Raw genomic sequence first — 25083 nt, 5'->3', positions numbered from 1 at the left:
CTCCCTATCCTCCTTCACATTTAGCAATTCCCTAAAATACTCTGTCCATCTTCCTCTTACTGTTGTCTCTTCCATCATCATCTCTCCATCTGCACCATTTACCTTTTCTTCTCTATTTGTTTCACCTCCTCTTCCTCTTTTAATTTCCTTCCAAAACATCTTTTTATTACTTTCAAAATTTTCTGTCATACTCTTACCCCATTTCATATCTGCTCTCCTCTTTGCTTCCTTTATCTTAGGTTTTACTTTTCTTTTCTTTGTACTTCTCATATGATTCTCTCATACTATTTTGTAACCAATCAGTGAATGCTCACTTCTTCTCTTCTACAAACTTCTTTGCTTCCTCATCCCACCACTCACTACCTTTCCTTTTATTTCCTCCCATCCTCCTTGTTCCACACACCATCTTTACACACCTTGTGACTCCCTCGAACCATTCCCATTCCTCCTCCACTCCTAGTTCTACTCTATCCTTCACTCCCTCCCACTTTTCTCTCAGCTTCTTCTTGTACTCCTCTTTTTCTTTCTCATTTAAGCAATTTACTCCAAGCACCTCCCTACCTTCTGTCCTCTTTCTCTATGTCCTTCACTCTCAACTTACCTTCCACCAAAAATTATCTGATATTCACCCACTGTTTCCCCTAAGAACATATACATCCTTAACTCTTCCTACTCTTCTCCTGGTTACCACTATATAGTCCATTAAAGCCTGAGCTACCACCCTTCCATCCACCACCCTCTCCCATGTGTACTTATGCTTGACTTTCTTCCTAAACATTCTATTTGCTATTGTCAACTCTCTTTCTAGACATATTTCCACTATTATCTTTTAATTATTTTTTCCTGCAACTCCACACTTTCCAACCAATCTGTCTACTGGTTCATCCCCTACCCTAGCAATGAGATCTCCCAATACTACTACATTGACATTTCTCCCTAAACCCTCTATGCATTCATTAAATCTATTCAAAAAGCCTCCCTTTCCTCTACACTCTTCTCACTACCAGGCCCATATGCACTTACAAAAAAACACATCTCCCTTCCCAGTTTCACCTTCATCCACATTAACCTTGAAGAAACCTCCTTCCACTCCACCATACATTTACCTATCTCTTCACTTAGTACTATAGCCACCCCTTTTCTCCCTCATCCTCTCTTCACTCCTGACATTCTCCCAACTACATTTCCAAACTCAAACTCACCCCTCACTTTCAATTTAGTTTCACTCAATGCCAATACATCCATCTTTCTTCTCACAAACAAATTGCCTATCTCTTCCCTTTTACTCTCATCTGTACCATATCCATGCACATTAAAAGACCCAAACCTTATGATTCTGGTTGGAAAATTCCTCCCAGAACCTCTTATGCCTTTGCTTTTTTTTTTTTTTCTAGAAATGTCCCCTTTAGGGCTACAGAGAGTAGGATGCCTAATCCTATCCCCGTCCCTTTTTTTGTCGCCTCTCACGACTCAAGTGGGAACACTCAGTGATGGTATTTTTTCTCCCCTACCACAGGCTTTGGCAAAAAAGGAAATGAATATTCAGAGAAGTGGTACAGGACAGTATTAAGAGTACAGGGACAGCATAAAGGAGGGAAACTCACATTATAATAAAGTAGCATAATTTCTCTATGAATAGAGATTTCCTCTATCACAGACAAAATGTTGTCTGCCTTTGGTCTGCAGGGGCTGTAGGGTCTGTATATCATTGTGGCACAAAAAGAAGACCAGTCTCTTAACCCCTTCGATACGATGACCCCTACATAGGCGTCATGAGGAGCAAGTGGGTACGCGAGGATGCCGATGTCGGCGTTATGATTATATATATTGTAGTTGTACCTGCGTGACCCCCATACTCTGTAAACTGGCTTCATCATATTTTCTATGGTTATCAAAATTCATGGGTGAAAGAGAATGAGCAATACAGCGGTAATTTTATTTTTCATAATGCGAGTATTATGACGCAACATTGCCCGTCTGGCAGCTAATGCTGCCTGCGAGATTTTGGCCCGTATTGAAGGGGTTAATTCTGTAGTCTCAGACTGAAAAACTATTAGATGTTCTCCTCTCGAATATCATTTCCACTTTCTATGCATCCTTACTGAGAGTAAGGATGCATATGAAAGTGGAAATGAAATTCGAGAGAACAAATAATTGTTTTTTTTTATGTATTGGTTGTGTATGGATGCTGCTGTGATGCACGGGGAGCAGGTGGGGTATGTGCGAATGATTTTTTGATGCAGCCCAAAGGGATTTCTCTCCGTTTTCTCTTTTTCTGCATGAGGGGACAGAGAGGGGGGTTGCCAATTAGATGAAGTGGCCTTGCTGTGGATTTGTTGTGTCTTGCTACATTGCTTCTGACCCAGGGCAGTGGGCGAAATGCAGGGATGACCCGTCATCCAGGAGGAGCCAAGAAAAGTGGGAGAGAGGGGTGGTGAATGGGAGTCGAGTATGTGGGGATGAATTGGGTGGGAGTGGATCTATGCCATTGACTTAGGCTACCTCCCTTGTAAGGATGTAAAAGCCATTGGTATATGTATCTATACACATTCTTCAGGCACAACATTAGACCTCATTAAAAGGGTGTCTTCCCCACAAATTATTTTTAACTCTATGACAAATATCATCATAGCTTAGGTACCTTGCTGAAATAAATCATTCAGGCATATAATACACAAATTTATTAGTTAAGTATAAAAATCTAAATCATACAAAACTTTGGGAAGGAGCACCTATAACCTTGTGAGGTTTAATGACGTGGTCATCATTTCACTCATTACTTTCTTGTCTTTGATGTGCTTCTGATGAACATTTCATTTGTTGGTCTCTCTTTCTCTTCAGTGTCAACCACAGAATCACTGAGAAGTGTCTCACTGCAGCAGGCTTGAAGGCACTGTTCCACCCTCATTCTCCAGACTCTCAGTGAAACCCACCCACGAGTTGTGTGTTGAAGGAAACTCCTGCAGTGAAAGAGATGATCAAACTAGGGAAAAAAAATCACTAAATCAACAAGAAGCTATGAATCTGTTGTGACACAAGGATATAATTAACACAAAGGTATTAACCAATTTAAAAATGAAAAGGGATATACCATCCAATTAGACAAACAGCCCTCTTCCTCCTCCTCCCCTCCCCTAACATGAACATGATTGGTTGGCAAGTCAATAATGAATGACATCAATTCTTTTGGTGGTCAGTACAGGGGAGCTTATGTTGCTATGGTCTAGGCTTCTACATAGTCACAGAATTCTGGAAGAAATAAGAACTGTTTCCATTTGCCTGTTTGATTTGAAACCAATACATTTAACTGTACTCCATGCAGTAGTTAGGATGCTGTGATTATTTTCACTCTTGTCACACTTTTTTGTACATCCATTGTCATACCAACAATAAGTGCAAAGTCGAGCACTCCTGTGGATATGAACTAGAGTCAATCAATCTGCTTCTTCCTTGCAGAAAACCTACAATTCTGAGGTATCCATAATAAGTTTTTTTTTTTTTTAAGGGAAGTTTGTATAAAATGATACCCATAAATGAAAATGCATCAAGACTTCCAAGACATGAAGCATGGAGGCTACAACATACCATTGCTGCCTTGATTTGAGTTATTCAGATCATCCCCCATGTCTTCTTCAATGTCCACTTGGGGTGCATGTTCTGGTCCCTCAATCAACTCCATTATGCCCCGGGAGATGTGGGCTCTCTGTATGGGTAAAAAAAAGAAGAGTATGATCACACATGTAACCTTTGTGCCCCACATAAGGTACCAACAAGTGATCTCCTTACCACCAATTCTCAAAACCTGTCAACAACCTCACCTCTCTCTGGAGGTGCAACTCTAGGGGGCTGATACTCAGTCTTCAGACTAGGCCCAAAGTCTCTCCATCAACTTTGTATTTTCACAACTTTTCACATAAACTGACAACTCTTGGACACTCTCTCTACCACTATAAGCTAATGACATAAAACAATCCCACACTATGTTGAGACATTCTGACAGGTTGACGTAAGTGGAGTAGGAAACACAGGAGTCTTAGTCTGAGTTTATTCCTGACTAGTTAAGACTCCTGTGTTTCCTACTCCACTTACATCAATCCCACACTAATATAAAACAGAGAGCAGTCCACTAGTTCTTAACAGAGGTCTAAGGGAGAACCTGAGGACTATTGCCATCAAATGTGGGGTTGCAGGTTTCTAGTCAATGAAGCTCAAGGAAAGAATTACTGTAACCCATAAATGTGAATGTGCCCACACCACTATATGGAGTTTAAAGGAGGTAGAAAATAAAAACATACATGTTTGAGATGAAGTGTTTAAGAAATATCATTGGGGTTATGAAGATGGATTGAATGAGAAGTGAAAAGATGATGAAGAGACCAGGCATCGATAAAGAACTGGTAGATAGGGTTGACCAAAGATTACTGGGATGGTTTAGGTATATAAAGGAGTGAAGATAGACTAACAGAGTGTGGCAAGCAAAGGTGGATGAAGTAAACATGGGAAGACTTACAAATGAGGTGGATGGAAGGGGTCAAAAAGGTACTGGATGAAAGAGAAATGTCTGTCATATATGGTAGGGAGAGGCCAAGACAGGTGTGAGCGGAGAACAGCTGTGAATGGATGAAAAATTGAAGTACCCCAAAGGGGGTCTTGTCTGCTCTGTAAATTCCAAAGTAGAAGATGGGGATGGATCACTATTCAATGAAATGGTGAAGGGAGGATCACCATTCAATGAAGCTGTAGAGGGAAGATTGCCATGTAATGAAGAGGTGGGGGTAAACTAGCTTCAGCTGTTGGCTCCTGTTGTGGTGGTGCTATGTCTTTCTGCATGGGGATGGATCACTATTCAATGAAGTGGTGAAGGGAGGATCACCATTCAATGAAGCTGTGGAGGGAAGATTGCCATGTAATGAAGAGGTGGGGGTAAACTAGCTTCAGTTGTTGGCTCCTGTTGTGGTGGTGCTATGTCTTACTGCATTGCCTCTGACATAAGCTTTGGGCAAGGGACAGAGATGATCCTTCATCCACAAGGTGCTAAGACAAGCAAGTCCAACAAATGGGTTTTGGATGGATATGGGATGAGTAGAGGGTGGGTACATGTTTTCACCTAATCACCTCCCTTGTAAAGGGGAAAAGGCAGTGGACAAGGTGCAGGGATGACCCGTCATCCAGGAGGTGCTCAGATAAGAGGGAGGGTGGAGGGGTGTGGAGTGTATTCAGGGATGGAATGGGTGGGAATGATTTTATGCCTTTTCCTTTTTGGCTACCTCCCTTGTAAGGGGGAAAAAGCCTTGGTATATGTATGTATGTATATATATATATATATATATATATATATATATATATATATATATATATGTGTGTATATATATATATATATATATATATATATATATATATATATATGCTTGTATGTATTATCTTATTGATGGGTGATGACCTCCATAATCACACAAAAAAAATGACAACAACTTACTTGGTTATCTGTAAAGGTACTGATGTGATTACGTAGCATCCCCTGCAATTCTCCAACAGTGTTGAAGACATCTTCTAACTGTGTTGCGGGCAGCTGGAGCAACACAGTAAAGCTCTGGGGTGTTGTCCTTTGACAGCACTTGATGAAACCTTCCCACACCTTTTTGTGTTTCCAAACCTATAGCACCAAAAAATAATAAATAAAATAGGAAAGAAAATTAAAATAAAAAATAAGTATAACAAATCAATTGACTTGGTTATGCTAGACTAAAACTCTTAAAATACAAGTTATCACGTAAGCCTTTCCCCTTCCAGGGTTATGCATAGCCTGGTTAGCTGCCATAATTTGATTAACTTGGACTCTGATAAGCCTGCTTGAAGTGGTGTGGTTTATGCTACAAATGGCATTCTGAACAAACTTGAAAAAAAAAAAATAATAATAATAATAATAATAATAATAATAATAATAATAACAATAATGATAATAGAATAAATAATAATAATAATAATAATACATACAGTGCTCGACAAGGAAGTACGAACGGTTAGCGAGAATGAGTGATGAGGAGAATGAATGAGTCATAAATCAATAAACAAAAGCTCACTTCGTACCTCTAATACTTTGATGGGTGGCCTTTACATGCAATGATCTCACGAAGGCAGTTTGGAATGGAAGTGGCATACTTGGCAAGATGTGCAGGGGTTATACTAGCCCAGGATTGGCGAATGGCTGCCTTGAGCTTGGGCACAGAGCTCGTATCTTTACCCTGCAGGTCTTGTTTAATGTGGTTCCACAGGTTTTCTATTGGGTTTATGTCAGGACTATTGCCTGGCCAGTCTGCTATGTAAGGTATATGACAGTCTTTAAGTCTTTGAGTAACACTACAAGCAGTGTGGGATGGGGCGTGATCTTGTTGAAAGATGTTAGCACCTGAGCTATTAAAAGAATCCTCCTGGTGGTCATTTAAGAGTTCATAATACACATATTGGTTCACTTTTACATTTTTCGGTAGTACAACAAGGCTCCCAAGTCCTCTTCCACTAAAACTTCCCCATACCATGAGAGAATCAGGGTGTTTTACTGTTTGTTGAACGTACCGGGGGTCAAGAGGGTCGCTACCCGCACGCCGATACATGTTTCCACCCCTATTGCCAGTCACAGTAAAGGTGGACTCATCAGTCCAGAGAATATCCAGCCATTTGTCATCATCCCACTGAACATATTTCTTGCAAAACTCGACCCTATGGCGCCTCTGGTTAAGAGTGAGAAGAGGCTTCTTCACCGGGCGGTGGCTTCTGTACCCAAGGTCGTGAATGCGGCAGCTAACTGTTCGCACACTAACCTCCCCAAAGAGTCCCAGGTTACTTTCTTTTATTTTTCTGGCGGTAACATGTGGATTATGCTCTGTCTCTTGATAACAATAGTAGCAAGAGGGAATGTCTTTTTGGGGTACTTTTTCCTTGGTTTGTAACCAGGTGTGTCACAGCCACCTTCCTTCTTAAAAATGGCAACCCACTTGCACACAGACGTCTTGCCAACCCCAACCTGCTCTATTATTTCCTTTGTTTGGTGACCAGATTTATGTAAAGCTATGATCTGGGTATCAGAGTAAACTGCTTAAATGAGGAAAAAAAAGAGAATGAGTGTAAGAGGAAGTTGAGAGAGGAGTGGGAGAGAGTAAAGGATAGAGTAGAACTAGGAGTGGAGGAGGAATGGGGATGGTTCAAGGAGGGAGTCATAAGGTGTGCAAAGATGGTGTGTGGAACAAGGAGGGCGGGAGGAAACAGAAAGAAGGGTAGAGAGTGGTGGGATGAGGAAGCAAAGAAGGGTGTAGAAGAGAAGGAGGCGGCATTCATAAATTGGCTTCAAATTAGGACAAGGGAATCGTATGAGAGGTACAAAGTAAAGAGAAAGGAAGTTAAGCATGATAAAGGAAGCAAAGAGGAGAGCAGATGTGAAATGGGGAAAGAGTATGACAGAAAATTTTGAAAGTAATAAAAAGATGTTTTGGAAGGAAAGTAAAAGAGAAAGAGGAGGTGAATCAAGTAGAGAAGAAAAGGTAAAAGGTGCAGATGGAGAGATGATAATGGAAGAGAAGGCAGTGAGAGGAAGGTGGAAAGAGTATTTCAGGGAGTTGCTAAATGTGAAGGAGGATAGGGAGGGAAAGGTAGTTGCAGTGGGAAGTGCTAAGAAAATGAGTGATGAGTGAGGAAAATGGAGGAGAAATAGGGAAGGATGAAGTGAAAGCAGCTGTTAAGATGATGAGAGCAGGTAAGGCACCTGGGTTGGATGGATGCCATGCAGAATGTCTGAAGAAAGGTGGTACAGTTATGGTGGACTGGCTGGTGAGGTTATTTAATGTTTGTTTAAGAGAGGGTAGAGTGCCAGAGGACTGGAGGTGCCTGTATAGTTCTGCTTTACAAAGGAAAGGGGGACAAGTGTGAGTGTAGTAGTTACAGAGGGATCAGTTTGTTGAGTGTAGTTGGGAAGGCTTATGGGAGGGTCTTGATTGAGAGGATTAGGAGAGGAACAGAGGGAGTAATTGGTGAGGAACAGTGTGGTTTTAGGACAGGTAGGGGATGTGTAGATCAGATTTTTGTGGTAAGACAGATATGTGAGAAAGCTATAGGAAAAGGTAAGGATGTTTTTTGGTTTTTATGGATCTGGAAAAGGCTTACGACAGGGTAGATCGGAAGGCACTGTGGGAGGTACTGCAGATATATGGGATAGGAGGAAAGCTGTTAAGAGCAGTCAAGAGTTTTTATGAGAGTAGTAGAGCTTGTGTTAGGATTAGAAATGGAGGGAGCGAATGGTTTGAGGTAAAGGTGGGACTTCGTCAGGGGTGTGTTATGTCACCCTGGCTGTTCAATCTTTACATGGATGGGGTGGTGCGAGAGGTGAATGCAAGGGTAGTGGGTCAGGGGTTGGAGATGATTAAAGAAAATGGAGAAAAGTGGGAGGTGAGCCAGCTGTTGTTTGCTGATGGCACTGCACTTGTAGTGGGATCAGAGGAGGGATTGAGGAAGTTAGTGACAGAGTTTAAGAAGGTGTGTGAAAGAAGGAAGCTGAAGATAAATGTGGGCACAAGTAAGGTGATGAGATGTACAAGGGGAGAGAGTGACAGTAGGCTGGAAGTGAGCATTAAGGGTGAGAAACTGGAGGAAGTGGATAGTTTCAGATACTTGGGTGCGAATGTGACAGGAAAGGGAGGAGTGGGGGTGGAGGCAGAATGTAGATTGAGAGAAGTGAGTAAATGCCTTGATGGATTAAAAAGTGTAATGAGAAATAGACATTTGGGAATGGATGCTAAGAGGAGGTTATATGAAGGAGTGATTGTGACAACAGCAATGTACAGGGCAGAAACATGGAACATGAGAGAAGAAGAGAGAAGGAGTTTGAATGTGTTTGAGTACTAGGCTTGATAGAGTGAGAAATGAGGAGGTGAGGAGGAGAACAGGGGTGGAAAGGGAGCTGGGAGATAGGGTTGATGAAAGAGTATTGGGATGGTTTGGACACATGGAAAGAGTGAAGAAAGATTAGTAAAAGAAGTGTGGAAGGCAGAGGTGGATGAAGTGATTATGAGGGGGCATCCTAGGATGAGATGGATGGATGGGGTGAAAGGGGCTTTGCAAAAGAGAGGAATGTCTGTAGAGGAAGGACGGGAGGGGACAGAAGATAGGGGTGAATGGAGAAGGGTTGTGTATAGATGATGCTGTGATGCATGAGGGGGAGTGGGTGGGGGACGGGGGGTGAGAAAGTATGTATGAGGAAAAATTTGACGCAGCCCGAAGGGATTTCTCCCCGTCTTCTCCTTTCCTGCATGAGGGGACGGAGAGGGGGGGGGTGGTCGCCAAATTTATGAAGCGGCCTTGCTGTGGATGTGCTGTGTCTTGCAACACTGCTTCTGACCCAGGGTGGTGGACAGGATGCAGGGATGACCCGTCATCCAGGAGGTGCCAAGATAGGAGGGAGGGAGGAGGGTGGAGGGGAGTGGAATATGTGGGAAGTGAAATGGGTGGGAGTGATTTCTATGCCTATTTCTTTTTGGCTACCCTCCGTGTAAGGGGGAAAAAGCCTTTGGTATATGTATATACTGTATGTATGATCTGGGTTATTGTCTCTTTGTGATAAATACTTGTTCTTGCCCATATTAAGGCTAGAAAGCACCTCTGTCTGCAAAAAACACTGACCGCCTAGGTGGCGTCACCAGAACACTCACGGAACAAAAAGGCTTCCCACGAAGGCTAAGAGGCAACTGAGGGATGATTGATAGCATGCGTCATAAACCCTACCCTTAGCTCTGCCCACTTGTCTGTTCACACTTCCTTGTCCATATCATTTACCTCCCTGGAGGATTCTTTTAATAGCTCAGGTGCTAACATCTTTCAACAAGATCACGCCCCATCCCACACTGCTTGTAGTGTTACTCAAAGACTTAAAGACTGTCATATACCTTACATAGCAGACTGGCCAGGCAATAGTCCTGACATAAACCCAATAGAAAACCTGTGGAACCACATTAAACAAGAGCTGCAGGGTAAAGATACAAGCTCTGTGCCCAAGCTCGAGGTAGCCATTTGCCAATCCTGGGCTAGTATAACCCCTGCACATCTTGCCAAGTACGCCACTTCCATTCCAAACCACCTTCATGAGATCATTGCACGTAAAGGCCACCCATCAAAGTATTCGAGGTACGAAGTGAGCTTTTGTTTATTGATTTATGACTCATTCATTCTCCTCATCACTCATTCTCGCTAACCGTTTGTACTTCCTTGTCGAGCACTGTATATATACCAAAGGCTTTTTCCCCCTTACAAGGGAAGTAGCCAAAAAGAAAAAGGCATAAAAACCATTCCCACCCATTTCATCCCTAAATACACTCCACTCCCCTCCACCCTCCCTCTTATCTTGGCACCTCCTGGATGACGGGTCATCCCTGCACCTTGTCCACTGCACTGGGTCAGAAGCAGTGTCGCAAGACACAGCACATTCACAGCAAGGCCACTTCATTAAATCGGTGACCCCCCCCTCTCCGTCCCCCCATGCAGAAAAGAGAAGATAGGGAGAAATCCCTTCGGGCTGTGTCAAATTTTTCTCACACATACTACCTCACCCCCCATCCCCCCACCCATTCCACCTCATGCATCACAACATCATCCATTCTCCATTCACCCCTGTCTTCTGTCCTCTCTTGTCCTTCCTTCACAGACATTCCACTCTTCCCCAAAGCCCCTTTTACCCCATCCATCCATCTCATCCTACGTCACCCCCTCATGTTCACTCCCTCCACATCTGCCTTCCATACCTCTTTTACTAGTCTTTCTTTACTCACTCTTTCCATGTGTCCAAACCATCCCAATACTCTTTCATCCACACTATCTCCCAACTCCCTTACCACCCCTGTTCTCCTCCTCACCTCCTCATTTCTCACTCTATCCAGCCTAGTAACCCCTATCATACTTCTAAAACACCTCATCTCAAACACAATGTTACATGAATTTCTTTGCTGATGATACTAAATTGCTCAAGAGAGTGAAAACTGAAGAAGATTGCAGATCATTACAAGATGACCTACATAAAGTATGGGAATGGAGTCAGAAATACAAAATGAATTTCAACATCAAGAAATGTAGCATAATGGGGTTCGGAAAAGGCAAAAATAGAGTTTTGGGAAAATATATGATTGGAGACAAAGAAGTAAAGAAAGTTAACTCTGAGAGGGACCTAGGAATAATCATCTCAAGTGACTTGACACCTGACAAACATGTAAACAAGATATTTGGAGAGATTTACAATTTGTTAAGATCAATGAAGGTGGCATTCGACTACATGGATGAAGAGATGCTTAAGAAATTAATTGTTACATTGATAAGACCGAAACTAGAATATGCTATATCAATGTGGGCACCTAGCACAAAGAAAAACACAAAGAAATTAGAAAGAATCCAAAGAGCGGCAACTAAGATGGCACCTACACTATCAAATTTGACATACGAACAAAGATTAGAGAAATTACAACTGACAACGTTAAGAGCAGAGAAGGGAGAGAGGCGATTTGTTGACCATTTTCAGAATTATGAAAGGAATGGAAGTTCTTGATAGAGATGATCTATTAAAATGGGACCAAAGAGAAACAAGAGGACACGCAAAGAAACTAAAGAAAGACAGCTACAGAAGAGATCTGAAAAAGAACAGTTTCCCACAGAGAGTGATTGACGTCTGAAACAAATTGAACAGTGAAACAGTTAATGCCAAAACTATACACGATTTCAAAAGCAAACTGGATGTGGAGAGATACAAAAACGGGTCATAACGAGCATAGCTCTAGTCCTGTAAAATACAACTAGGTAAATATATTCAAACTCCTTCTCTCTTCCTCTCTTATGTTCCATGTTTCTGCCCCATACAGTGCTGTTGGCACAATCACTCCTTCATACAATCTCCTCTTAGCATCCATTCCCAAGTCTATTCCACATTAAACTTTTTAATCCACCAAGGCATTTACTCACTTCTCTCAATCTACATTCTACCTCCACCCCCACTCCACCCTTTCCTGCTACATTCGCACCCAAGTATCTGAAACTATCCAGTTCCTCCAGTTGCTCTCCCTTAACCCCTTCTATACGGTGCCGCACACGTAGGCGTCATGAGAAGCAAGTGGATTCGCGACGCTGCCATATCGGCGTCTTGATTATATTTATTGTAGTCGCCCCTGTGTTTTTACATTCTCCCAAATGTGCCCTGAATCCCATTCTCTGTGGTTTTCAAAATTTGCGGGTGAAAGAGAGAACGATCGATATAAGCGGTGACTATATTTTATGATGCGAGTATTATTACGACACGTCGTACGGCTGGCATTGGCTGCTGCCCGCGAGATTTAAGTCCCGTAGTGAAGTGGTTAATGCTCACTTCCAATCTGCTGCCACTTTCACCCCTTGAACATCTCATCACCTTACTTTTACCTACATTTATTTTCAACTTTCTTCTTTCACACACTCTCCCAAACTGTCACTAACTTCCTCAATCCCTCCTCTGATCCTGCTACAAGCGCAGTGTCGTCCGCAAACAACAGCTGGCTCACCTCCCACTTTTCTCCATTTTCTTTAACCATCTCCAATCCCTGACCCACCACCCTTGCATTTGCCTCTCGCACCACCCCATCCATGTATAAGTTGAACAGCCAGGGTGACATAACACATCCCTGACAAAGTCCCACCTTCACCTCAAACCACTCTCTCCATTTCTAATCCTGACACATGCTCTACTGCTCTCATAAAAACTCTTGACAGTTCCTAGAAGCTTTCCTCCTAGCCCATCTATCTGCAGTACCTCCCACAGTGCCTTCCTGTCTACCCTGTCATAAGCCTTTTCCAGATCCATAAAAGGCCAAAAAACATCCTTACCTTTTCCTATAGCTTTCTCACATATCTGTCTTACCACAAAAATCAGATCTACGTAACCTCTACCTGTCCTAAATCCACACTGCTCCTTGCCAATCACTCCCTCTGTTCCTCTCCTAATCCTCTCAATCAAGATCCCCCCATAAGCCCTCCCAACTACACTTAACAAGCTAATCCCTCTGAAACTATTACATTCACACTTGTCCCCTTTTCCCTTGTAAAGTGGAACTATACAGGCACTCCTCCAATCCTCTAGCACTCTACCCTCTCTCCAGTAAACATTAAGTAACCTCACCAGCCAGTCTACCAGCACTGTACCAATAATAATATAGCTGTTTAACTATGTCACAGTCCAAGTTGTCCAAAATAATATCAATCAATAATTTCTTCATTTCAAAATGAAGGAAATGACAATCCCATTCAACACAGCCTAGTGCAAGTCTATTTCATTTGGCTGAAGGAAGGACTGTGTATATGTGGTCATAACAAGTCATTATTCCCTTCAAAAGAGGGGAACTCCTATGCTGAATAAAATAACCAGACACCACAAAATCTATACAATATACCATTCATGTGAAGTTAGATATTTTCTGTTAATTAATGCATGATTGTACATCAAGTGCATTTGAGGAACCAGTAAAATATACTACACATCATTCCATGTGATCAAAGTGTGGCTTACCTGTTTAGAAATAAGTCGCTGTAAGATATTCATGATGAAACCCTGAAGTTTTGGATAGTGTGTCAAAGTCTGGATAACTGTACGCATGAAGAGTGTCGGAAGACTAGGCTGCTCCATCAACTGCTGCAGGACAATGCCCAATATTTCTGCTGTGTATATACTTCGCTCAGCAAAACATAGACCAGTTGCTGATTGTGGGGAAAAATTAATATCACCATAAATACAAGTCTGCATCTATGTGTATTTACTTCATCATAAAATACAGGAGAGACCAATGATAGGTACCTGTGTAAGGTGGGCCTGCAAGATGGACAGTGAAGCGGCCCGTTTTCAAAACTCGTCAACCACCTCATCTCTATCTGGAGGTGCAACCTCCCTGCAGAGTTGACACTTAGGTCTCCAGACAGGGTCCTAGTTCTCTCTCTACTAACTCTTAACTGTACTTGTCATACTTTTTCACACAGGGAGAACTAAGAGCGGGTGAATGCTCCCCTCTCCCTACCACTTTCAGCCCAAGAGAAAGAATCCCACACTAACACAACACAGACAAACTGATGTCCAAACTAATGGAAAGGCTTGTACCAGTGGGAAATGAATCAGTGCCTGCCTGCCTCCCCCAACCGGCCACTCCACTAGTACACTGCTCACATTGCTAACCAAGACTCTAAGTCATTTCCTTCTTTACTTTTTGTAACTGCTTTGTTCTATCTATATGCCAAGAGCTTTTTCTCCCTTACCTGGGCGGTGGCCCAGTCCCATCTCACTCCCCTCCACTACCCTTTCCACCCCTCCCATCTCAGCTCCTTATGGATGATGGGTATCCCCGTATCCATGGGTTATACCTGCATCCACCAACTGCCCTGGGTCAAACACAATGCAGCAAAACACAGCACATCCACAGCAAGGCTGCTTCACTTAATTGGAGACCACCCCTCTCTGTTCCCTCATGCAGAAAAAGAGAAGATGGGGAGAAATCCCTTTGGGCTGCATCAAAATATCATTCAGATAATTTTTTGGTGGAAGGTATGTTGAGAGGATAAGAAGCTGAGAGAAGTGTGGGAGGTGTTAAAGGATACAATGGAAGTAGGTGTGGAAGAGGAATGGGGGGTGTTTCAAGGAGGAAGTGACAAGGTGTGCAAAGATTGTATGTGGAACAAGGATGGGAGGGAATAGAAGTAAGGGTAGTGAGTGGTGGGGTGATGAAGTGAAGAAGGTAGTAGAAGAAAAGAAGTGAGCATGCAGGGACTGGTTACAAAGTATGAGACAAAAATATGAGAAGCATAATGAAAAAAGAAGAGAAGCAAAACAAAAGATAAAGGAAGCAAAAAAGAGAGCAGATGTAGGAGTACGACAGAAAATTTTGAAAGCAATATAAAGATGTTTTGGAAGGAAATCAAAAGAGGATCAGGAGGCAAGTTAAATAGAGAAGAAAAGGTAAAAGGCATGGACAGACAGATCTTGATGGAAGATGAGGCAGTGGGGGAAGACAGGCAGAGTATTTAGAGAGCTGTTGAATATGGAGGAGAATAAGGAGGGATTGGTGGTAGCAGTGAGGTTCTAAGAAAATGACAGTGATTGGAGAGCAAAATGGAGGAGAAATAAGAAAAGATGAGGTGCAAGTAGCTCTGAAAATTATATGAACAAGTAAGGCTCCTGGATTATAAGGGTGCCATGCAGAGTGTCTGAAGAAGGGAGGTAGAGTAGTAGTAGACTGGCTGCTGAGGTTGTTTAATGTGTGTCTAAGGGAGGATAGATTGTCAGAAGACTGGAGGAGTACCTGTATAATTCCAATTTATGGGGGAAAAGGGGACAAATGTGAGTGTAGTAGTTTCAGAGGGATCAGTTTGTTGAGTATAGTTAGAAAGGCATGTGGGAGGGTTTTGACTGAGAGGATTAGAAGACCAGTGTGGGTTTAGGAAAGGTAGGGGTTGAGTGGATCAGATTTTTGCAGTAAGGCAGATATGTGAGAAAGCTTTGGGAAAAGGTAAGGATGTTTTTTGGGCCTTTGTGGACTTGGAAAAGGCTTATGAATGGGTAAACAAGGTACTATGAGAGGTATTGCAGATATGGGGGATTGGGGGAAAGCTGTTAAGGCAGTCTGGAGTTTTTATGAGAGTAGTAGAGCCTGTGTTAGAACAGGAAATGGACTGAACTTGTGGCAGGGTCAGAGGAGAGATTAAGGGAGTTGGTGATGGAGTTTGGAAAAGTATGTGATAGGAGAAAGTTGAAGGTAAATGTGGGTAAAAGTAAGGTGATGAGATGTACAAGATAGAAGATAGTAGTGAATTGGAAGTAAGTCTAAAAGGAGGGAGGCTGGAGGAAGTGGATTGCTTCAGGTATTTGGGGTTACATGTGGCAGGAAAGGGAGGAGTGGTGGAGGTAAATTGTAGATTCAGAGAAGCACCTGGGAATGAATGCAAAGAGGAGATTGTATGAAGGGGTGATTATGCAGATGGCACTGTATGGAGCAGAGACTTGGAATTTAAGAGAAGCAGAGAAGAACATTTTAAATGTGTTTGAGATGAAATGTCTGAGAAGTATGGTAGGGGTTACTTGGTTGGATAGAGTGAGAAACAAGGTGAGGAGGAGAATGGGAGTGAAAAAGATGGCAGATAGGGCTGAAAGATTTTTGGGATGGTTTGGACACATGAAAAGAATGAAAATTAGAAAAAGAGGTGTGGGAGGTAGAGGTGGAGGGAGTGAACTTGAGAGGACAACTGAGGATGAGATGGATGGATGGGGTGAAGGGTAGTTCAGCAAGGAATGGAGAAGGCAGGAGATAGGGATGAGTGGAAAATGACTGTGTATAGATGATATTGTTATGCATGGAAGGAAGGGATAGGGGGGTAGGGGGTGCTTATGTGTGGATGATATTTTGACACAGCCCAAAGGGACCATTTCATTCTAATTATTTTAATCACACTTAGTTAAAAGGGGAATGTCTGTTGAGCAGGGAAGGGAGAGGGCAGGAGATAGGTGCGGGTGGAGAATGGTTGTGAATGGATAACAATCTAACATGATATGAAAGAATTTCTCCTAGTCTTCTCTATTTACTTGTGAGGGGATGAGGAGGGTGGGTTGCCCTGTACATGAAGTAGTGGGGGTAATCCAGGTTTGGCTGTTAGGTCCTCATGTGGTGCTGTGTCTTGCTACACTGCTTCTAACCCAGGCAGTGGGCAGGGGTCAGGGATGGCCCTTCTTTTACAAAAAGCTAAGTAATTTTCATGACAAACAAATAGGTGTTGCACGAGTGTGAGATGGGTGGAGGGTGAGTGCCTCAACTGGCTACCTCACTTGTGAGAGGGAAGAAGCCTTTTGGTATATAGATAAATTGAATATTCTCCAACTTTAAGCTAGTGACAAAGAAGCAGTTCCACATTAGTACAACACACAAACAACAGTCTAAAGTTTCTTCCCAAAGAAATTTGTGGGAAGGCCTAAGGACCCATGCCAGCCACAAAGGGGCTGCAGGCTTCCAAGTGAAACTTGTGGCTTCAATTTTTTTTTTCTTTTCTACCCCTTACTCCAATCATAAATCTTATTGAGATCTCCACATACCACTTTTTTCATTATTATTATTTGCTCTTTTCTAATATTTGCAGTGACTACAAATAGGTGTCTGTACATGTACATACATACATATACCAAGCTTTTTCCCCCTTACTAGGGAGGTAGCCAAAAAGGAAAAGGCACAAAATCATTCCCACCCATTCCATCCCTGAAAACACTCCACAGCCCTCCACCCTCCCTCCCATCTTAGCACCTCCTAGATGACGGGTCATCCCTGCACCCTGTCCACTGCCCTGGGTCAGAAGCAGTGTCGCAAGACACAGCACATCCACAGCAAGGCTGTACATGTACTAACATATTAAGTCTTCAGCTAGATTGAAGTCTCTTAAAACTCAGGCTCTCCCTCTTTTTTATTTTCGTAGACTGAAAAATCTGGGTAGTGGGTAGTGGGTCAGGGATTGGAGATGGTTAAAGAAAATGGAGAAAAGTGGGAGGTGAGCCAGCTGTTGTTTGCTGACGACACTGCGCTTGTGGCAGGATCGGAGGAGGGACTGAGGAAGTTGGTGACAGAGTTTGGGAGAGTATGTGATAGAAGAAAGCTAAAGATAAATGTGGGTAAAAGTAAGGTGATGAGATGTACAAGGGGTGAAAGTGGCAGTAGACTGGAAGTGAGCATTAAGGGAGAGCGACTGGAGGAAGTGGATAGTTTTAGATACTTGGGTGCAAATGTGGCAGGAAAAGGTGGAGTGAAGGTGGAGGTAGAATGTAGATTGAGTGAAGCGAGTAAATGCCTTGGTGGATTGAAGAGTGTAATGAGGAATAGACATTTGGGAATGGATGCTAAGAGGAGACTGTATGAAGGAGTGATTGTGCCAACAGCACTGTATGGGGCAGAAACATGGAACATAAGAGAGGAAGAGAAAAGGAGTTTGAATGTGTTTGAGATGAGGTGTCTGAGAAGTATGATGGGGGTTACTAGGCTGGATAGAGTGAGAAATGAGGTGAGGAGAAGAACGGGGGTGGAAAAGGAGTTGGGAGATAGGGTTGATGAAAGAGTATTAGGATGGTTTGGACACATGGAAAGAATGAGTGAAGAAAGACTAGTAAAAGAGGTATGGAAGGCAGATGTGGAGGGAGTGAACATGAGGGGACATCCTAGGATGAGATGGATGGATGGGGTGAAGGGGGCTTTGGGGAAGAGGGGAATGTCTGTTGAGGAAGGATGGGAGAGGACAGAAGACAGGGGTGAATGGAGAATGGTTGTATATGGATGATGTTGTGATGCATGAGGTGGAATGGGCGGGGGGGATGGGGGGTGAGGTAGTACGTGTGAGCAAAATTTGACGCAGCCCAAAGGGATTTCTCCCCGTCTTCTCCATTTATGCATGGGGGGACGGAGAGGGGGGGTCGCCGATTTAATGAAGCAGCCTTGCTGTGGATGTGCTGTGTCTTGCGACACTGCTTCTGACCCAGGGCAGTGGACAAGGTGCAGGGATGACCTGTCATCCAGGAGGTGCTGAGATAAGAGGAAGGGTGGAGGGGTGTGGAGTGTATTCAGGGTTGGAATGGGTGGGAATGATTTTATGCCTTTTCCTTTTTGGCTACCTCCCTTGTAAGGGGGAAAAAGCCTTGGTATATGTATGTATGAAAAATCTGGCTCACTTTTCTGTTGTAAGATAAAAAGAAGTGTTCCCTCAAGTTTCACCATATGGAAACCTGCAGAACAGCAGCTGGTAATGGCCTCAGGTCCTCCTATAGATCTCTGGAATGTAACTGTATACATAAATGCTTATTCCAAGGGCCTTTTCCCTTTTACAAGGGAGGTAGCCAAAGTCAAAGGCATAAATCCACTCCCATCCATTTCATCGCCACATACTCCACTCCCATTTACTCCCTTCCCTCCCTCTTTTCTTGGCAACTCCTGGATGACTGGTCATCCCTGCATCTTGTCCACTGACCTGGGTCATTAGCAATGTAGCAAGACATAGCACATCCACAGCAAGGCCACTTCATTTAATTGGCGATCACCCCTCTCCATCCCCTCATGCAGAAAAAGAGAAATGGGGACAAATCCCTTTGGGCAAATAGTTGCTGGTGGTTAGCTCTTATGTGAAAGGGTGGAGGAAATAAAACTGAAATTGATACAGATTTTGGGGCCTAGTCCAAAGATCTGAGCGTGTTTAATATTTGGGGCTGTATCTCTAGAGGTAAGGATAGTGATGGGTTTTGAAAACAGGTGACAGGGAGATACTTTCTCTGGCATCCATCTCACAGAACCACCACATAGGGGAATCCTTTGTTGGCCTCTATGAGCTGAGCATATTATGTATCTACATACCAAAAGGCTTCTTCCCATTAAAAGAGAGGTAGCCAGCCTAAGCATGCACCCACCCCATCCCCCTTCTATTCAAAACATCAATGTCAAAGAATATACCAATAAATGCTAAACTATCACACTCATTTGTTTCCCTTTTATCTTTGCTCCTTATGGATGAAGGGCCATCCCTGCCCACACCCAATGCCCAGGTCAGAAGCACTGCAGTTAGAACCATGGCCTGACAGCAGAAGCTGGTTTACCCCCCTCCTTGTCCCCTCATCCTAAAATAGAGAAAACAAGGAGAAATCCCCTCTGGTTACATCAAATTATTGTCCTTTCACAACCATTCCCCACTCACGCCTATCTCTAGTCTTCTCCCTTCCCTGCCCAATAGACATTAATCTTTTATGCAAGGCTAACTTCACCCCATCCATCCATCTTATTCTTGGTCCTCCCCTCAAATTCACTCCCCCCACCTCTGCCTTCCAAATCCTCTTTGTTAGTAATTCTTCATGCTTTCTTTCCATGTGCCCAAACCATTCCAATAATTTTTCATCAGCCCTGCCTGCCAGCTCCCTTTCCACACCTGTTCTCCTCACCTCTTCATTTCTCACCCTATCCATCCGCACAGCCCCCACCATACTTCTCAAGCATTTCATCTCAAACACATTTAAAATTCTCCTTTCTGTCTTCCTTAAATTCCAAGTCTCCATACAATGTCACTGGCACAATCATACCTTCATATAATCTTCTCTTTGCATCCATCCCCAGATACCTATTTCATACGACACTTTTCCTTCCCCCAAGATGTTTACTTGCTCCTTTCACACTACAGTTCATCTCCATTCCCATGACTCCATTCTCTGCCACATGTGACCCTAAATACTGGAAACTGTCCACTTCTAGCATCTCTCATTTAGGACTTACCTCCAACTCAATGCTACCCTCATCCCTTGTACATTGCATCATCTTATCTTTACCCACTTTTACTTTCAATTTTCCCTTGTCACATACCTTCCCAAACTCCATCATTATCCATCTTTGACTTTACTCTGACCCAGCTTTGATAACAATGTCAAATTTTCTAAAATTAAATATAAACCTTCACAGAAGGGAAAAAGTCTTGCACACTTATAAAAACAAAATATCTATCTAGCCATATAACAAGATCTTCCTCCTTATAAGGGATGTAGCCAACCTAGGCATTCCCCTACCCTCACCCATCCCACTCAAAATATCAACATATCAATGAAGATATCAAAAAATGCTAATCTATACTACAGCAATAATTATCACCTTTAATGACAGTTTTGACATCACACTTCTCAGCATCAATGAGGTGAAGGGCAACTAGAAGGTCTACTGGTGTGAGAGGGGAAGTACCAGTGTCTAGGTTCACACCCCACAAACGATTGAATACCTGTCGGGATACATAAAAGATCAGATTGATATTTTGTGAAAAGAAACATTAAACTGCCTATATTGTATTCATGTGAGACTGTTTCTATGACACTGGCTTATAGATGTCATAGAAGGGGCGCAGTTCCCTGTCAGTTTTTATGTGAAAAGGTGCATGAAAAATACAATCCATTGCCCCCAGGTCTCTCTTCCAGATGACCTGCAGCTTTCAATAATATAAATACATACATAGATATACCAAAGGTGGGACTAATGATAGGTACCTACTAGTGGTGGTCCTGTTAAATGGACATCAAAATCATTTCCCTGCTACTCATGTTCAAATCCTATCAATCCCTAATTAAACTTCATCTGAACCTCAAAGGGTGGTACTTGGTTTCCAGATTGGGACCAAGAACTCTATCAATTTCAATTGTATTAGTTAACCTTTTCTTATAAGGAGAACTGACAAACAATGACTGCTCTCCTACTATTTTCATGTGGTGACACAGAAATAGTTCCACACTAATACAACAAAGACAATAATCCAAAGTTCTTTCTCAGAGATATCTATAGGAGGGTCTAAGGGAACACCATTGTCAGCCATTATGGAGTTATTTACACAATAATTATGATCATACAAAAAGCCTTTTCTTTTAAGGAAGGTGGCAAAGCCAAAACACACACTCACTTCATACACATTCAAAACCCATCTAACACCCCTCCCATCTCGGCACCTCACAGATGCAATCACATCCATGTCCCTCACTAAACCTCTCAAGTCAGAGGCAATGCAATGAGGTGCATTACTTCCACAGCATGGCCCAACAGCTAGAGCTGGTTTACTCCCACTATTTCATCATATGATGACCCTCCTCCTCACCCAAACGGACTAATTAATGAAATTGATGAGATGACAATCTCTTTGATCCATTCACAATCTCCATTCATAAAGGCAAAAAAACATGTTTTGACTCGGCCACACCTTTATGTGGAGGAAAAAGACTTGTGTACATGTTGTATTAAAATGTACAAAGATACCTCTTTTAGAATATTAGAGTCAGGGGGGTTACTTGCTGACCAAGCAGGTTACAGCATTACTACATGTGATGGAGGTCAGTAGGTGGTGACTGGTTTGATGACAAAACACCACCATGTTGTACTGGCAATGATACTAGCATCACATGTGTGGGTCCATACTCAAGAGGAGTGAAACCCAATAACATAATTAAATCTTGTTGGAGCAAGACTTTTCTTATCTGGAAACTAATGTAGGGGATGACCCTGCTGACCCTCAAATGAACAAGGCTCTATTCGGTCAGGGCCAGGTGTCCCAATGGAGTGTGTTATAGGAGTTTTAGGTCCTTATGCCATTAGCCAAAATATCATATAACAAAAATGAACTTAGCCAATCATAGATGCTAAGGATGACTAAGTCCTCCCTGGAGGAGGAGCTTTACCTCTTTCAGAGGCTTCGTCTTAAGCTAACAAGCAAAGAGAAGTAAATCTAAGTTTAAAGTTTGTCAAGTCAATCTGAGACCAGTGGACAAGTTGTGTCTATCAGTCTAGGTTAACCACTTCCATATGGTGACCCCTACGTAGGCGGCACGAGGAGCAAGTGGGTACTCGATGATGTCGACATCGGCATCTTGATTATATTTATTGTAGTCGTACCTACGTATCCTCCATTCTCACTAAACTGGATTCATCATATTTTCTATGGTTATCAAAATACACGGGTGAAAGAGAACGAACGATTGAGCACTGACTTTATTTTTTATAGTGCGATTATTATAACGCAACATCGCACGTCGGGCAGCTAATGCTGCCAGACGTGCGATGTGCCCCAGAGTGAACAGGTTAAGACTGCATCCTGGGGATAACCACACATAAGGTCTGTATCTGAAAATCTAAGTCCAGCCTCCCACACTCTGTACACTAACACTACTCAAATTCATAAAGTACCAATCAAAGCAAAAACATAAATAACAATCATATAAAAGAAGAGATAGTCTCATTCAACACCACCATACTCAGAACATACATACATATATATACCAAGGCTTTTTCCCCCTTACATGGGAGGTAGCCAAAAAGAAAAAAGGCATAAAATCATTCCCACCCATTCCATCCCTGAATACACTCCACACCCCTCCACCTTCCCTCTCATCTTAGCACCTCCTGGATGACGGGTCATCCCTGTACCTTGTCCACTGCCCTGGGTCAGAAGCAGTGTCACAAGACACAGTGCATCCACAGCAAGGCCGCTTCATTAAATTGGCGACCCGCCCTCTCAGTCCCCCCATGTATAAAGGAGAACATACATACATATACCAAGGCTTTTTCCCCCTTACAAGGGAAGTAGCCAAAAAGGAAAAGGTATAAAATCATTCCCACCCATTCCATCCCTGAATATACTCCACACCCCTCCACCCTCCCTCTTATCTTAGCACCTCCTGGATGATGGGTCATCCATGCACCTTGTCCACTGCACTGGGTCAGAAGCAGTGTCGCAAGACATAGCACATCCACAGCAAGGCCGCTTCATTAAATCGGCGACCCCCCCTCTCCGTCCCCCCATGCATAAAAGGAGAAGACAGGGAGAAATCCCTTCGGGCTGCATCAAATTTTGCTCACACATACTACCTCACCCCCCATTCCACCTCATGCATCACAACATCATCCATATACAACCATTCTCCATTCACCCCTGTCTTCTGTCCTCTCCCATCCTTCCTCAACAGACATTCCCCTCTTCCCCAAAGGCCCCTTCACCCCATCCATCCACCTCATCCTAGGACGTCCCCTCATGTTCACTCCCTCCACATCTGCCTTCCATACCTCTTTTACTAGTCATTCTTCACTCATTCTTTCCATGTGTCCAAACCATCCTAATACTCTTTCATCAACCCTATCTCCCAACTCCCTTTCCACCCCCGTTCTTCTCCTCACCTCCTCATTTCTCACTCTATCTAGCCTAGTAACCCCCATCATACTTCTCAGACACCTCATCTCAAACACATTCAAACTCCTTCTCTCTTCCTCTCTTATGTTCCAAGTAAAGATAAAGGAGAAGACGGAGAGAAATCGCTTCGGGCTGCGTCAAAAAATTTTCACACATACTACCTCAACCCCCATCCTCCCACCCATTCCACCTCATGCATCACAACATCATCCATATACAACCATTCTCCATTCACCCCTGTCTTCTGTCCTCTCCCATCCTTCCTCAACAGACATTCCCCTCTTCCCCAAAGCCCCCTTCACCCCATCCATCCACCTCATCCTAGGACACCCCTTCATGTTCACTCCCTCCACATCTGCCTTCCATACCTCTTTTACTAGTCTTTCTTCACTCATACTTTCCATGTGTCCAAACTATCCTAATACTCTTTCATCAACCCTATCTCCCAACCCCCTTTCCACCCATGTTCTCCTCCTCACCTCCTCATTTCTCATTCTATCCAGCCTAGTAACCCCCATCATACTTCTCAGACACCTCATCTCAAACACATTCAAACCATACTCAGTATAAACTAAAAAGATCATTTCATACACACATGTTCATGACTCCCCTCTGGCTATCTACCACACCAACCTAGAGCATACAGAGGCAGTTCAAACCTCACCTTGACAGCAGATTTGTAGTATGGGCACACTACATGAAACTCCCTATTTCAAAAAGTCTCCCATAAGTAGCCACTATCCTGATTTCCTTGAAGAGGGGTAGTTCATAACAAGAAACTAAATCATTAATGAAAAATTTGGAGGTGAGGCAGGAAATGGGAGAGGACATACAGCTGCTGGACATGGAAGATCAAGTGCTGAGGTAGTTTGGGCACGTGGGAAGAATGAACAAGGTAAGACTAGCAAAAAGTGTGTGCAAATGAGAGGAGGTCCAAGAATAAGCTGGATTGATGGGGTAAAGGGAGCCTTGCATGCACAAGCAGGCAAGAATGCCAAGATAAGAGTGAATGGAGTAAGACTGTGAATAGATAAAAGGATAATGTAGCCTAAAGATATGTTCTTGTCATCAGTTCAATAAAATATTTTGAGTGGATGTTGAGAAGGCTGGGGTTCTCCATTTAATGAAATGTGGGGGCAAACAAGTTCTAGCTGTTGGACCCTGATATGGAAGCAGTTTCTCACTAAAATACTGTGTGGAGGAATAACCCTTCATCAATGAAGCATGAGAAAAAGATAGGTTTTAATGTACAAAAGTTGGTGAATGCCTTTATGAAGCCACTCCCTTATATAGGGGAAAGGGTTTTAGGTATATATAACATATATCTTTTCTTTC

At 43.0% G+C, this 25083-nt stretch overlaps 1 protein-coding gene across 3 annotated transcripts in view; it reads right to left on the bottom strand.

Annotated features, from left to right (window-relative positions):
* Positions 1–2335: 2335 nt before the first annotated feature.
* The window catches only part of Sym (symplekin scaffold protein), an 80302-nt gene continuing 57554 nt past the window's right edge, over positions 2336–25083 (bottom strand). Inside the window, exons 16-20 of one of the 3 annotated variants that reach the window (XM_076205700.1) lie at positions 20682–20805; positions 13559–13746; positions 5477–5653; positions 3586–3703; positions 2336–2983 (exon numbers count right to left, since the gene is read on the bottom strand). In XM_076205700.1, the coding sequence (XP_076061815.1) occupies positions 2979–2983; positions 3586–3703; positions 5477–5653; positions 13559–13746; positions 20682–20805 (612 nt within the window). In that variant the 3' untranslated portion in view covers positions 2336–2978. Of the gene's footprint in view, positions 2984–3008; positions 3250–3585; positions 3704–5476; positions 5654–13558; positions 13747–20681; positions 20806–25083 lie in introns of those variants that run through there. The other 2 variants (XM_076205697.1, XM_076205698.1) reach the window with 2 other exon arrangements.

The sequence above is a fragment of the Oratosquilla oratoria genome, chromosome 22 (genome assembly GCF_046742065.1).
Source record: "Oratosquilla oratoria isolate Oo_2021 chromosome 22, ASM4674206v1, whole genome shotgun sequence".
In the NCBI taxonomy this organism is placed as follows: Eukaryota; Metazoa; Arthropoda; class Malacostraca; order Stomatopoda; family Squillidae; genus Oratosquilla; species Oratosquilla oratoria.
Note: the sequence above shows the minus strand (reverse complement) of the source record. Positions and strands in the feature narration are given on the sequence as shown.